The 14,471-nt window shown below is 37.1% G+C and overlaps 1 protein-coding gene across 1 annotated transcript in view; it reads right to left on the bottom strand.

Annotated features, from left to right (window-relative positions):
- Prex2 (phosphatidylinositol-3,4,5-trisphosphate dependent Rac exchange factor 2) overlaps positions 1–14,471 on the bottom strand; it is a 262,087-nt gene that overhangs the window by 95,050 nt on the left and 152,566 nt on the right. The window contains exons 23-25 of the mRNA XM_090338918.1: positions 12,678–12,839; positions 4,169–4,388; positions 2,955–3,162 (exon numbers count right to left, since the gene is read on the bottom strand). Of these exons, the coding sequence (XP_090195044.1) occupies positions 2,955–3,162; positions 4,169–4,388; positions 12,678–12,839 (590 nt within the window). The remainder of the gene's footprint in view (positions 1–2,954; positions 3,163–4,168; positions 4,389–12,677; positions 12,840–14,471) is intronic.

Here is a 14,471-nt window from a genome sequence, read left to right as displayed (position 1 = left end):
AAAAAATCATAAGATCTCAGTAAAATCCATAACGTGATCTTATCTGATATTATCAGTCTGCAAATTCAACTTAATTCCACCTTTGGATCTGTAACTAAGTGGGAGGATTTAGCAAATGTCTAGGTATCAAATGAAATTTTATATCTACCAGTATTCCCAAGTGACAGGTACCCTTATGATAAGACAAATTCAACACCGGGCTCTTTATAAGAAAACCAATTTCCATGAGAGCTCATGAGGCATTTTCCCTTAAAACCTGAGATCTGCTTCTGTACCCTGACTAAGAATAATTACTACCTGGTAAGAAAATTGTCTCCTAGACTTTTAAGCAATTCATTAAGCTCAACTGCACTGCAGAACCTATAAACACAAAGGCCATGGAGAATGCAGGTCCTTGAACAACTGGACTGGTTTCAACAAGACTATGTTGTAGATTGAATTATGTGGAACAATTTTTATTATTTTTTGTTATTGGTCATGGTGCTTAAACTATAGGCCTGGGCCCTGCCCCTGAGCTCTTCAGCTCAAAGTCCTCTACCATTTTAGCCAGTGTCACTTCTGGTTTTCTGGAGGTTAACTGGAGATAAGACTCTCATGGACTTCCTGCCCAGTCTGACTTTGAACCATAACCTTCAGATCTCAGCCTCCTGAGTAGGTAGGATTATAGGTGTGAGCCACCAGTGCCCAGCTAACAATTTTATATTTAGAATTAAATTACATGCTATATCCAGAGAGGACCAACATTCTTTCTCCAATCATTTGTTCATTTCATATCACTTTCTGTGTACATATGCAGAGCTAGGCAATAGCTTTCAGAATGAGAGAACATTTAGTGAAATTGGAAGAAAAACATTATAATTTACAGGAGATTCAGTTAATAGAAACTCAACTCCTTTGTGCAAGTAGGTATTTAAATATAAATATTTTAAAGCAAGTTAAAAAAAAACTGAGGTTCAAGATTCTTCTTAAACATTTATCTAACATTAGCTGGGCGAGGTGGCTAATGCCTGTAATCCTAACTACTCAGGAGGCTGAGACCTGAGGATCAAGGTTCAAAGACAGCCCAGGCACAAAAGGGCCTGAGACTCTTATCTCCAATTAACCCCGAGAAAACGGGAAGTGGGGCTTGACTCAAGGGTAGGGTGATAGCCTTGAGGTGAAGAGCTCAGGGACAATGCCCAGGCCCAGGAATAGGGCAATTGCCTTGACCTGAAGAGCCCAGGCTGAGTTCAAGCCCACAAAAAAATTAACATACCTAAAATCAACAAGTTAACATTTGGATGAAATCCAGGTGATATTGGATGGAGGTGGATGCATTGGAGATTTTGTCACTGACTCAGGTTCACAAAGTGCATCAACCTTCCACTGACCTCCCCTCCCCCCCAAAAAAGTGGGGCAGTGCAAGATTGGGTTTGATGCTCTTCTAAAGATCCTCTGAGATCTGGGAACCATGGTTCAGTGCCCTATAATAAACATTTTGTTCTATATACTTCCCAAGTATCTTCAGAAAAGAATTACTTTTTAAAATAGAAAGTATCCAGATCATGAAATCGCATTTATTAAATAAAACAAATACAATACCCTAAAATGCAAACGTCTATGTCACCACAATTGCAAGACAAATTGCAGTTACTCAATTGTTTAAAAATAGCTGTCATCTTAGCTACTTTAGACTGTTTAGTTCATCTCTAAATAGAGAAGTTGCCATTTCACATAGATAACATTTAAAACTAGTTCCTTAGACATGAAAAATGAAATTCTAATTCTAAATCACTTACAAAGCTTCAAAAAGGCATGATAAATGTAGATTTGAAAATAATTTTTAAAAATATGTATCAGAGAAGATGCAGTAATGATTTTTTTCATAATTCTGAAACTCTTAATTTAGCAGTAAATTAAGCAGTAAATTTCAAAAATATTTTTTAAAATAACAGACAAATAATGACTTCACCAGTGTAAGATCTAATGACTAGACTAAGTTCTAATCTCAGTTATCCTGGAAAGGATGAATGACATATAGAAAACACATAATCTGCCTGTGCCAGCAATTTCAATCAGCCACGTTATAAAGACACTACAATGAGAAAAGACTATTATCCTTAATCTACTTCTGAAGGCAAAAAACTGAGCCATCCCTAAAACCATGCACTTCTGAATATTCTGGGATATTCCCTTAACTAAATGTGAAGCACCACCATGGAGAAGCATGTGACAAACACTCTCCAGAGCTCAGGCAATTCTTCTAACACACTCTTCAATAAGAATAGAAATTTAGGGGCAGGGAGTGTGGCCTAGTGGTAGAATGCTTGCCTAGCATGCAGGAAGACCTGGGTTCAATTCTTCAGTACCACGTACATAGAAAGAGCCAGAAGTGGTACTGTGGCTCAAGTGGTAGAGCCCTAGCTTGAGGAAAGTTCAAGGACAGTGCTTAGGCCCTGAGTTCAAGCACCAGGAATGGCAAAAGAGGAAAGAAGTAACTAAAGCTTATCGAGTTCAGAACATGCTAAACAGCTCTAACCATCTTATCTAGGTGAAAACTTCCCAGTTATTGGAGTTGCCATTAAGACCATTGCACAATAGGCCCTTGATTCAATTGGAACTGGTCCTGCAGATACATACTTTTTGTGTTTGCTTCTTTTAAAACGTGAATGATTTATTATACTGGGTAAGGGTCATCGATATCGCTTTAGTACACATACATCAAATATTATGCACTGAACTGCATTAACAATGAAACCCCTACCGTTAGTACCCTATCAAAGATAATTTTCAATGTAGTATTTTTCACATAGAGATCGAGAGTTCCTATTCTTTCCTGGTATTAAGTATTTAATATATCCTTTCATTAAGGTACTAGAATACAAATATATCTCAAGATGGAATGGATTTGTCAAAGTCATTTTCTATATCCCTTTTTATTAGATAAACTGATGAGTGTGACACAAAATACTTACTCATCTATTTGGCAAACACACAACTCCACCTCTTTCAGTGCAGTGTGGAGTTTTCCCAGCAGCTTCTGATAGATATCTTGTGTTTCTAAATCTTCTTCTTTCAACAAATACCGAAGACCGTGGCCACCTTGATGTCGCAGAGACAGGCCTGACGGTGCTGCCATTGTGGTGATGGTGTGCTGAATGTAGACCATGGGGCTCAGCTGCCCTGAGGAGTGAAAGTCATTCCAAGATGATACAGCTTACTTTTGACCAGCCTTCCTAATACAGCTTCGTGAGCCCAATGTAAGAGAAAATACATTGTCAAGCCAATGCTCGACTGAATAAGTAAAGCTGATGGGAAGCTGTCCTTGAAGGTGACTCACTTCCATGCTTCTTCTGCTGCAATGGTGTAGAGGAGCCTGACAGGCCATCCTCACGAGCTCAGCTATTTTTCTCCAAATTATAATGTTAGTTCAATCTATTGACCGTAATCTGAAATGAGAATCTACTGCACGTTTAAGGAATGCAAAAATGTTCATCCTTCTTAAAAGGAAATGATCTAAAAACCATCACATTAAGGAAAATAAGCCAGATTCAGAAAGGTCACATGTTTTCTATCAGATGTAGATGCTAGACCTAAATTATAAATATATATGTAAACACATACAGTATTACATCTATCTATTTATCTATCTATCTATCTATCTATCTATCTATCTATCTATCATTAAGCTGATTAAAGTGCACTATAGGCAAGATAAGATAGCATGGTGAATGAAACCTTTTTGAACAACAACAGGCACTTTAACAAAAATGAATATTAGAAGTTGAAACAGATCCTGTTTCGAATGTAGGCACTAATGGGAAAGAGGCAGTTGGATGGAGTAGGTGATGGATGACAAATATTGTCAAAATACTTTACGTGCATACATGAAAATGGAACAATCATGCTTACTCAGTTTGGTTTGGGAAGGGGAAAAGATGGGGTGGGAGACTGATGGAGGATTATGAGTAAGATGCACTGATGCATAAATGAATGTATAATATCAATTACTCCTGTCCATATAATTTAAGCTAATAAAAACACCTCTAAGTAAAAGGAAACAGCAAAGCTGTTTCTATTTTCATCATGTAGACACTTATTTGGAATTATCTGAATGGGTTTAGTGAAGGATGCGTTCTTTGTAAAAGTTACTCTTCATGAGTTGATGAATTTCCAGAAGCTGACCTACCTTGCTCAGATTTGTTTTCTTTATCATGAGAATTGTGCTTCCTATTATCCAGTTGAACCCCAAATGCACTCCCTAGAGAGGTTGATGTTTTGGGATAAGAAACTTCCATCACATTGACATGGCAGTTAGTAGGGCAGAAATCACTGCTGTGCAGTGGAGAGATTTTAGATTTGGCCTGTTTAAAGGTGGGCCAGGCTCTATTCTTCAACACACGAGAGAACTACAAGTTAAAGAAAAAAAATTAAAATCAGTGATCAAATTGTAATAAGTCAGATATTTCATTTGCATTATCAATAACAAAAATCACAAGAAAATTAAACCATGTCAACTGGAACAAGAAAAATCAATGATAAGTTGTTAAAAGTTAAAGTTATTAAGAAGATTCTTAATAAAGCAAAGCCATAGAGATTACAAATGTATAAAATTGCTTTGCAATTCTGATCACAGTTTAGATGCTAAAAGAAATGAATTCCGCTGATCAACACCACTTCCTAGCACTCCAATTCCACAGGATCCCAGAAGCTGAGAAAGTTTAATAGAGAAACTGACACCCGGGGACACCAGGGCAGGAAGCAGACTTTAAAGTAAGGCAGGACAGTTCAAAAGGATAGCTGCCAGGTGAAGATGAAAAGTGGGATTATGTCATAAATCATCAGAAAGCCAACCAAAGCACAGGTGAGTGTTCGGACCATTTGGAAGCAAAACATGGTGCTGTTGATCTAGAATCACTGGAGGACTATTCGTGGCTAATCATCACTGCCAAGCTCTGGGATCAGAATCGCTATGAAGACTGTTGCACTCTTTTGGGTCAGTGAGAGAAAAGTGACACGCAAATGATGGATGATGTCCAAAGGTGACATCCTCACTGCTTCAAAGCCTGAAATGGTTTCCAGTCTCAGCCATCTGCTCCTTCCTTAGTCCATAAAACTCCCCCTTGTCTGACCTCTACCCGCTTATTTTCTCTATGAACCATCTTTCTTTTTCTCCTTCAACTTCTGGTTTTCATGCAGTTCCATTCACACACTTTTTACTCACTCTTGGCCTTTGTGTGTGTGCTATGGTGTGTGTAGAAATTACCTGCCAAAGTTCATCTCTGCATCTTCAGATCCTTTCCTGTGTCCAAGATGAAGTTTCTTGGTCACTCACTAAGTTACAGCACAGTGTAATCCTTCTTATAATTATCAATAGTTACTAGTCTCTGACTCAGTTGGAAGATGGCAAACTTTATGAGGATACTAACTAAAAATATATTTTGCCCATAAATAGACAACTCATAGAACTCAACTGAACTATATTTTTTTTGCCAGTCCTGGGCTTGAGCTCAGGGCCTGAGCACTGTCCTTGGACTTTCTCAAGGCTAGAGCTCTACCACTTGAGCCTCAGCACCACTTCCGGCTTTTTTCTATGTATGTGGTACCGAGGACTCGAACCCGGGTCTTCATGCGTGCTAGGCAAGCACTTTAACCACTAGGCCAAACTCCTGGCCCTGAACTATATTTTTAAAGCAATGAGAATGTCTGCTCTGAAAATACAATTAGCTAATTGTGGGCTGTTTATGATGGTCACAGTAACAGGAGGGTGTACAAGTCAATTTCTTTTATTAACCTTGGGAAAATAAAGGAATTTGGATGATATAATTTCTATGCCTTCTTACTTGAAAACTTTTACTATATTTCCATTGTCTCAGTCTACTAGTAGGGTAATAATTTTAAAATTAAAAGGAAGAAAAACTGAGTCTAACATAGCCATTAACTTTTTTAAGTTAAATTCAGTGACAAATATTAAAAATCACATTTTAGCTGGGTGCGGTGACTCACGCCTGTAAATCCTAATTACTCAGGAGGCTGATATCTGAGGATCACTGTTCAAAGCTAGCCTGGGCACGAAAATCTCTGAAATTCTTATCTCCAATTAACTACCAGAAAACCGGAAGTGGCACTGTGGCTCAAGTGATACTGTGATAGCCTTTCCCATTCATGACAAACCAGGAAAGTCAGCAGATATTGCCTGGATGTAGCCACCAAGCTTTAACTTCGCAGTCTCCAGAATTATAAGATGAAGACATGAGCTCATAATTTCTCAGGCTATGTTGCTGAGCTATAACATCAGGATTCAGACTAAGACCAGCATTCTTAGGAGAAGAAGAAGCACCAAGAGCACTCCCTTATCCACAGGTACTACAGACATGCTGGATATATTTGGAAGATCAAAACTGCGCTCCAAGCCTGCATGCTCAGCTTGTTACTCAGTTTGTAGGAACTTTCTGTAATAAAATCTAAAAACAAAAATGATATAGCTTGTGTATTGGGATATTGACTGTGGATCTACATGAGAATATTAATTGTGTCATACATAAGTAAGTGACCATGAAACAACCAGCCTATCTTTTGATAGAGAACATCAAGTGAAACACCAAATTCCCTAATATGCCTTGGGAAAATTCCCTCAGAAAAGTAGAAATAAGAGCTCCTCTTCCCAAATGAAAATGGCAATTTTGCAATGAAGATATGTACAGGATGAATGGTTAGGTAAACTGAAAGGACTAAGATTTAGACTTAATATGAAATAGCCTAGCCTAATTTTACTACCATTTTTTTTATTTATTGGTTATGTCTGTCCCTCAGTATCTGCACAGGACTGTATCTAGGACACCTCAAAGAAGCCAACAACTACAGATGCTCACAAACCTAAAATATTATAGTACTTATACAGAATCTATTATTTATCTATCTGTCTATTTATGTCTACAAATGTAAATGCTCCGTAAATATTTTTACATCATTGCTTTTATTATTTTAAAAAATCTGCAGTTGATTGAATTTGAGGGTGCAAACCCACAGATACAGAGACACAACTCTATTTAACAAGCATGTGAGGAAACAATAGTAAAAGTAGAGGGGTCTGGGGTCATGCCTAAACAGATAGAATATTTACCTCACAAGCAAGAGGCTCTAGGTTTAATGCCTAGCTCCAAGAACAGTAAAACAACATGCCTCAGAGGTGGAACTTCAAGAGTTTAATGTACTAGGAGGTAACGGATGAATCACTGACCTTAAAAACACATTTCAATCTAGTTATAGTCACTTGACTAAAAGCCAGAAATAATACAAAGGCAAGCTATTATTGTGCACATAATATCCCATTAAATTAAATGTAAAACTCCTTGGCATGGACTTATGAAAGTTTTGTATTAGATTACCTTCTTGGAGGGAGGAGACTTAGAGTGGAATTTTTTGTACATGAGGTCTATATGGAATTAATAAATAAAGTCACTTGGAATATGCAAAGTAAGGCTTCCAAATTTTCCACATAATATTTTTCTCTTAGATGCTTACATATGATTCCCAATATCAAATTAAATCCAATTATGAAATTACTTCTAAGTCAGAGAGATGACTAGAATTAAAAAACTGTTCCCAGGGCAATTTCAAGGGAGGATGTTATCTAAAATGAGGCACAGTGTCACATTCAAATCAACCTTCCTGCTCGGCAGAGAAGAAATCTTTGCTTTGGATTCATCAGGGCTCATTGATATCTCCAGTAAAGTCTGCCTAGCCTCCAACATGGAGCCACACACACCTGTGGTGGTGTGCACAACTGGCCAGGAAATCTATTATGATAAATATTACAATGGTTTGTACGTAGACATTACAGATATCAACTGACTCCTATTTTTAAAACCTCAAATTTTGGAGTCAAAATAAAACAAAGCCAGCCTCTCTCAGAGTTCAGTTTCTATGGATACATTTTTATTTTACAAAGAGTGTTGGAGCTCTCCTTGGAAAGAAAAATATATTGCTAATAATCGGTAAAAATACGTAGAAACCCAAAAATCTACATGAATAAATGTTATGGTCTCTGTTGTCATGCATTTGACATATAATTTGAGGTAAACTTATATAACCTCTTATGGCTTTTGGTATCAACATTTTATTAATATTGAAAAGATCCCTGCAATCTTTTATTGATAATCTCCTCTATCAGGTGGAAGACATTCAACTGTTTTAGGTATATTTATGGTTAAGTGAAATTGTGGCAAAGGTATCTTTTAAAATACCTTAGGTTCTAATTGGCTAGAGGACTTCTTTTATTTCTAAATTAAAAGTAAAAAGGAGAAGGCAGCACCTAGTCTACTTGGCAGTTATTTGACCTGAGGCAAACTCTAATGATATAGATATATTTCTTTTTTTTTTTGCCAGTCCTGGGCTTGAACTCAGGGCCTGAGCACTGTCCTTGGATTTTCTCAAGGTTAGAGCTCTACCACTAGAGCCTCAGCACCATTTCTGGCTTTTTTTCCATGTATGTGGTACCGAGGAATTGAACCCGGGTCTTTGTGCATGCTAGGCAAGCACTCTACCACTAGGCCAAACTCCCGGCCTAGATATATATTTCTTTATATGATACATCTCTGTATATATACATCTACATCTCTCTCTCTCTCTCTCTCTCTCTCTCTCTCTCTCTCTATATATATATATATATATGTATTATAGTGCCAGTCCTACAGCTCATTTACTCCTATTGCCCAAGGGAGAGGAGCATCTTGTATTTCCTTTTAACTTCCTGCTCCCATCCTACAATATGTATGCTCTCATGAAAATTAATCTATGATCAATGAAACTGAATTAAAAATATCTGTCACACAAAATGAATCCACTTTTGCAGAATACCTTCCTTTTCAAGGTATGTATCCTGGTACTCCTCAGGTCACTCTTTGGTGTCGCCTCTATGAAAGCCTCATGTGGGAAATTTCTTTAAGAATTCAAAGAAAATATATACTTGGTTTTAGAAAAAAATATTGCACTGTAATCAGCTGTGTCCCTTTTCCATCTTGGTTACCAAGAAGCTAAAGGCCAAATATAGTACTGAATTTTGCCAAGTAAATGACACTGCTAACATATGAACCTTTTCCTTGGTGATATAAACACTCTATTCCAATACAGCTGTACCCTATAGTAGATCTGATATATATCCTTCAATATTCATTTCCCTCTTCTTATAGTAATAAAACTCCCCCAAGTTTTAGTTAGACACGCAAATGCCAGCCTGAGATAACACATCGTGATGTTTCTTTCACTAATGGAGTATGAACAGGAGTAATATGAGTATTTCCAACCCCAGAGGAAATGATGTCTGCACATCCTTTGTCCCCATTCTAAAGGTGTATAATTTAAAACATGGTTCTGAACCAACTTTGGTCTTGAGGAAGAGAGAACTATCCTGGAAGAAAGAACAAAAATATAAATGCTAAAAAATTTCTAAAAGATGATTGAGCCCCACCCACACTGGACTTCTATCAGGTTGAACTTGTCTGTGAGAATGAAATACATCTACATTGTTTCCAGGTCTTCTAGAAGACTGCCAAGGTAACTTGTTGTCTAATTTACCTTGATCCCAGTATTTTTTATATTTTTATTGTAATTAATAGAAGGGTTACATTATATTCGCCAGATAGAAGGTACATTACTTAACAAACATTGATACCCTTTCTCATGTCTTGGTCCCCATTTCCCTCCCCCCACCTCCACCCCTCATCTTGTTTTTCTCCCTTCCCTATCCAATTTCAAATAAACAAATACAAATATATCCAATATATCAGATAACAAAGTGAGATACTGTAACAATATGAGATAACCAAGGGACAGCAAAAGAGATGAGAAATAACATAGTTCCAAGTGGTTTTTGTTTGTTTGTTTATAAAGCTCTTTGTAGTGTTCATGGTTTGTTTGGTTGGTTTTTTTGTTGAAATTGTAAAGATGATATACAGAAGGGTTACAATTACATAGTTCAATAAGGAGTACATTTCTTTTTTGATACTTTCCAGTGTCCTTGTAGAACAGAGAACAAAACAGAAAAAAAGGAGAGAACAGATGATAGGGAGAGAGAAAGAAAAAGAATAGTAGATGGAGAGGAGGAAGAGGAGGAGAAAGAGGGAAGGGAAGGGAAGGGAAAAGGAGAAGAAGAAGGGGGAAGGGAAGGGAGGAAGGAAGGAAGGAATGGAGGGAGGGAGGGAGAGAGGGAGGGAAGGAAGGATTTTCAGCTTGATGCAATCCCATTTGTCAATTTGTGCCCTTATTTGCTGGGCTACTGGAGTTCTATTCGGGAAGTTATCACCCATGCCACGTTTCAGTGTTTTCTCTATTCTTTCTCATCGTCATTTTAAAGTTTCAGTTCTTACATTTAGATCCTTGATCCCCTATGAATGGATGTTAGTATAGGGTGAGAGATAGGGATCTTGTTTCCATTTTCTGCATTTTGGATATAGTTTTCCTAGCACTATTTGTGAGACTATCTTTTCTCCAATGTATATATTTGGCTTCTTTCTCAAAAATCACATGATGGTAGATGTTTATTTTATTCTATTCTATTGCTCTTTAGGTCTGTTTTTGCACTGATATCATATGTTTTTTGTTACCATGACTCTGCAGTATTATTTGAAGTCCGTACTATGATATTTTAACTCATGGTAGACTTCCTACCTCTTTAAGCCATCCAGAACAGAAGCTAGTTAATTGTTTGAAAAGAGGGTCTCAGATTTTTCTGTCCTGGCTGGTTTTGAACATCAGTTCTCAGATCTCAGTCTTCTATGTAGGTAACCCCCAGTATTTCTTATTTAAGATTGCTTTGGCTACTTGGGTTCTTTTGTGCTCACACAAGAATTTTAAGGGCTTTCTTTGTTTTTAATTTGAGAAGATAATATTGGGATTTTTATGAGAATTACACTGAATCTGTAGATAATTTTCATTATTCATTTTCACAACGGGGAAGGGTTCTTTGTCATTTGGTGTATTTTTCATTTTTTAAGGCTTTATGGTATTTTTTAGGCTATTGTGAAAGGAATTGTTCTGCTAGTTTTTTTTCTTATTGTTGGTATGCAGAAAAGCTACTGGACTGTATATCTTGATTTTATATCTTGTTGTGTTGCTTGAGATATTAACTAGTCCTGGAAGGTTATTGTGAGGGGTTTTTTTTCTCAGGGTCTGGGACTTGAAGTTAGGGCTTGTGCACTATCTTTCAGCTTTCTCAGAGATAACACTCTACCACTTGAACCACAGAACCACTTCTGGCCTTTTCTGTATATTTAGTACCAAGGAATCAAACCGAGGCATTGTGCATGCTAGGCAAACACTCTACCACTAGACCTACACTCCTGGCCCAGATCTTGAAGTTTTGAGGTAAAATCTTTAGGGTCCTTTAAGCATAGGATCATATTATTTGCAAATGGGAATAACTTGAATTCTTTTCCTATTTGGAGCCCACTGATTTCCTTTCCTCCCCCTATGTTGAATGGCAGTGGAGAAACTCAACATCATTGCATTGTTTCTGACTTTAGAAGAAATTATTTCAGTTGTTTCATGTTTAATAGGATGATAACTGTAAGTTTGTCACGTAAAATCATTATTATGCTGAGTTATATTCTTTTTAGAGATTTTAGCATAAAAGGATGTTGAATCTTATCAAAAGCTTTTTCTATGCCAGGCACTGGTGGCTCATACTGGTAATCCTAGCTACTCAAGAGGCTGAGATCTGAGGATCGAGGTTCAAAGCCAGCCTGGGCACAAAAATCCATGAAACTCTTATCTCAAGCTAACCAACAGAAAACCAGAAATGGTACTGTGGGTTAAAGTGGTAGCGTTCTAGTCTTGAGCTAAAGAGCTCAGGGACAGTGCCAAGGCCCAGAGTTCAAGCCCCACATATCGACAAATAAAATGACAAAACTTTTTTTTAATCAGTTGAGATGATCATGTGTTTCCTCTCTTTGATTAGAGTTGTATGATTAAAATTATGGTATATATTTATATATATACATTTATAAAATATGGTAATACCTCTTTGAACATTAGCATATACTTAAGAAAAAAAGAATGTAAAACAGGTCCTGTTTATGGGAGAGAGAAGGGTGAATGGGGAGAGGGAAGGAAAGTGAATGGTTGAAACACCTGTGGACAAGAATGACATGAAGCATTTACATTGCTACAATGGGTTTGGAGAGAATCAAGGAGTAAGGGGAAGAATGGTACAGAAAGTGAGTCTGATCAAGATATATTGTATGCACATATGAACAAGTCAAAATGAAATTCCCTTACAACTAACCAATGCTAATAAACAATGTAGGAAAAAGCAGTTGCAGATCTCAAGTGTTTTGTTAAAGCAATAGAAAACTCATTGCAATAGTTGTATAAATTTTATAATTATTCCAACAAATTGGTCCATAGCAAATATATGGAAAAAATCAAGATTTCATTTCCTTGTTTTAGTATTGAATAATTTCAGTAAAAAATTATATATAAAATATATGGAATGGGGGACAGGAGTTTAGCATAGTGGTGGAGTGCTTGCCTAGCATTCACGAAGACCTGGGTTCAATTCCTCTGTACCACATACATAGAAAAAGCCAGAAGTGATGCTGTGGCTCAAGTGGTAGAGCAATAGCCTTGAGAAAGCCCAAGGCCAGTAAGCTGAGTTCAACTCCAGGATTGGCAAATATATGCATATGTGGAATTGTTACCTTTTTATAACTAGATATTCTCTGGCATATGTGCTCAATTCTTCCACTGCACATGGCACTGAATTTACTCTGAAGGTCAGCAGGAATCACTTCATTTAGAGAATTGAGGCTGGCGCAGTTTTGTACAAAATGATCATCACTTTTAGCAAGGGCTTCAAGAATCTACAGTGATTAAACACAGAGAAGACAACAAGAGAAAAATCACTTCCAAAGCAGTTACATAAAATTCCATACGATACCACCACAGGGGAACTTTTCAGCATTGCTTCTCTCTGAGTCATTTCCTAAGACTTTCCTGCATGGTGAGGCACTGTCTGTAAGATTGTCTGACTTGTCTGTGTGGAATCCCAGGATTCTCCTTCTACTGAACGGAAAAGTCTGACCTGAGAACACACTTCCTATATTTTAATGAGTTACTTAGGACAGTTTTCCTCCCATCAGTTTGTGGTAGAATGAAAACCTCGGGAAAAACAATCAGATGCTCGTTGGCCACTGAGAGCCGAGAACGCACAGTGGAATTAACAAATGGCATGATGAAGGAATGAATAAATGAAAAGGTTAATATTTGTGCCTTATCTAAGATGATAAACATTCATATGACTGGGCATGGTGGCAGATGCCTATCAGCCCAGCACTCGGGAGATGCATGCATAAGGATCAGTAAGTCAGGGCCCGCCTGGATTATGTAGATGCAGTGTGGACTACCAGCTGAGACCCAGTTTCAAAAAAGAAATCACACAGGGGCTATGAATAAGGCTTTGTGGTAGAGCGCTCGCCTAGCATGCATAAAGCCCTGGGTTCTATTCCTCGGTACCACATAAACAGAAAAAGCCAGAAGTGGTACTGTGGCTTAAGTGGTAGAAGGCTGGCTTTTAGCATAGAGAGGTTTAGGAATAGAGCCCAGGCCCTGAGTTCAAGCCCAAGATTAGCAAATAAAGAATCATACATATGTTTTCCATTTCAACTAGCAGAACTTTTAATATATTTGACCAATTGAAAGGGTGTGTGTGTGTGTGTGTGTGTGTGTGTGTGTGTGTGTGTGTCTACACAGCTTGGATCACAGACGATTTCAAATAAATTGAGAATTACATAATATACTTATAGATAATATTTATGATTATCCAGAGAACATCAAGTTAGTATACCTTTAACCAATAAGTTTATCATACTCTGTCAGGAATAGCATATACCAATGACATATTTATTTCATCTGAATTTAATGCTATGTTGAATGTGAACTGAAATCTTTCTTTAATCATTTAGCCTAAAATTTAGAGCTGAATTTATTATTAGTTGTATACTTCAGGGTCTATTTCTTAACTTTCTTTTTGTTTGTTTGTTTTTGTTGGTTGTGGGACTTGAACTCTGGGCATGGGCGCTGTCCTGGACCTTTTTAGCTCAAGGTTACCACCCTACCCCTTGAGCAACAGCACCACTTCCATATTTCTTAACTTTCTTCTTGTGCAGAATAGTATTAGCATTTTTATCTTACATAGTTATATGGTATGATCTATGAGATTTTGCACATTAGAAATAGCAGGAAATGATATAAAATAATTATAATAATGTGCCAAACTTTGACAAGGATTTCATTAATTGTACAACATATCTAGAGAGGAATTTCAGTTTGAAAACAAATTATATCTGTATCTATTTATCTATCTGGGTAGGATATCGTAAGAATAATGAACTTTTAATTGACTTTCAAAACATAAAACTAAAATTAAATAGCTCACTCATACTCATAGCACTGTACTCATAACCTGACTTAAAGAATTGTAACCTCTTTCAAAA

This window comes from Megascapheus bottae, chromosome 9, assembly GCF_031878675.1.
Source record: "Megascapheus bottae isolate mThoBot1 chromosome 9, mThoBot2.hap1, whole genome shotgun sequence".
Classification (NCBI taxonomy): domain Eukaryota; kingdom Metazoa; phylum Chordata; class Mammalia; order Rodentia; family Geomyidae; genus Megascapheus; species Megascapheus bottae.
The sequence above is the reverse complement of the archived record's forward strand: the minus strand, read 5'-3'. Positions and strand labels throughout refer to the sequence as shown.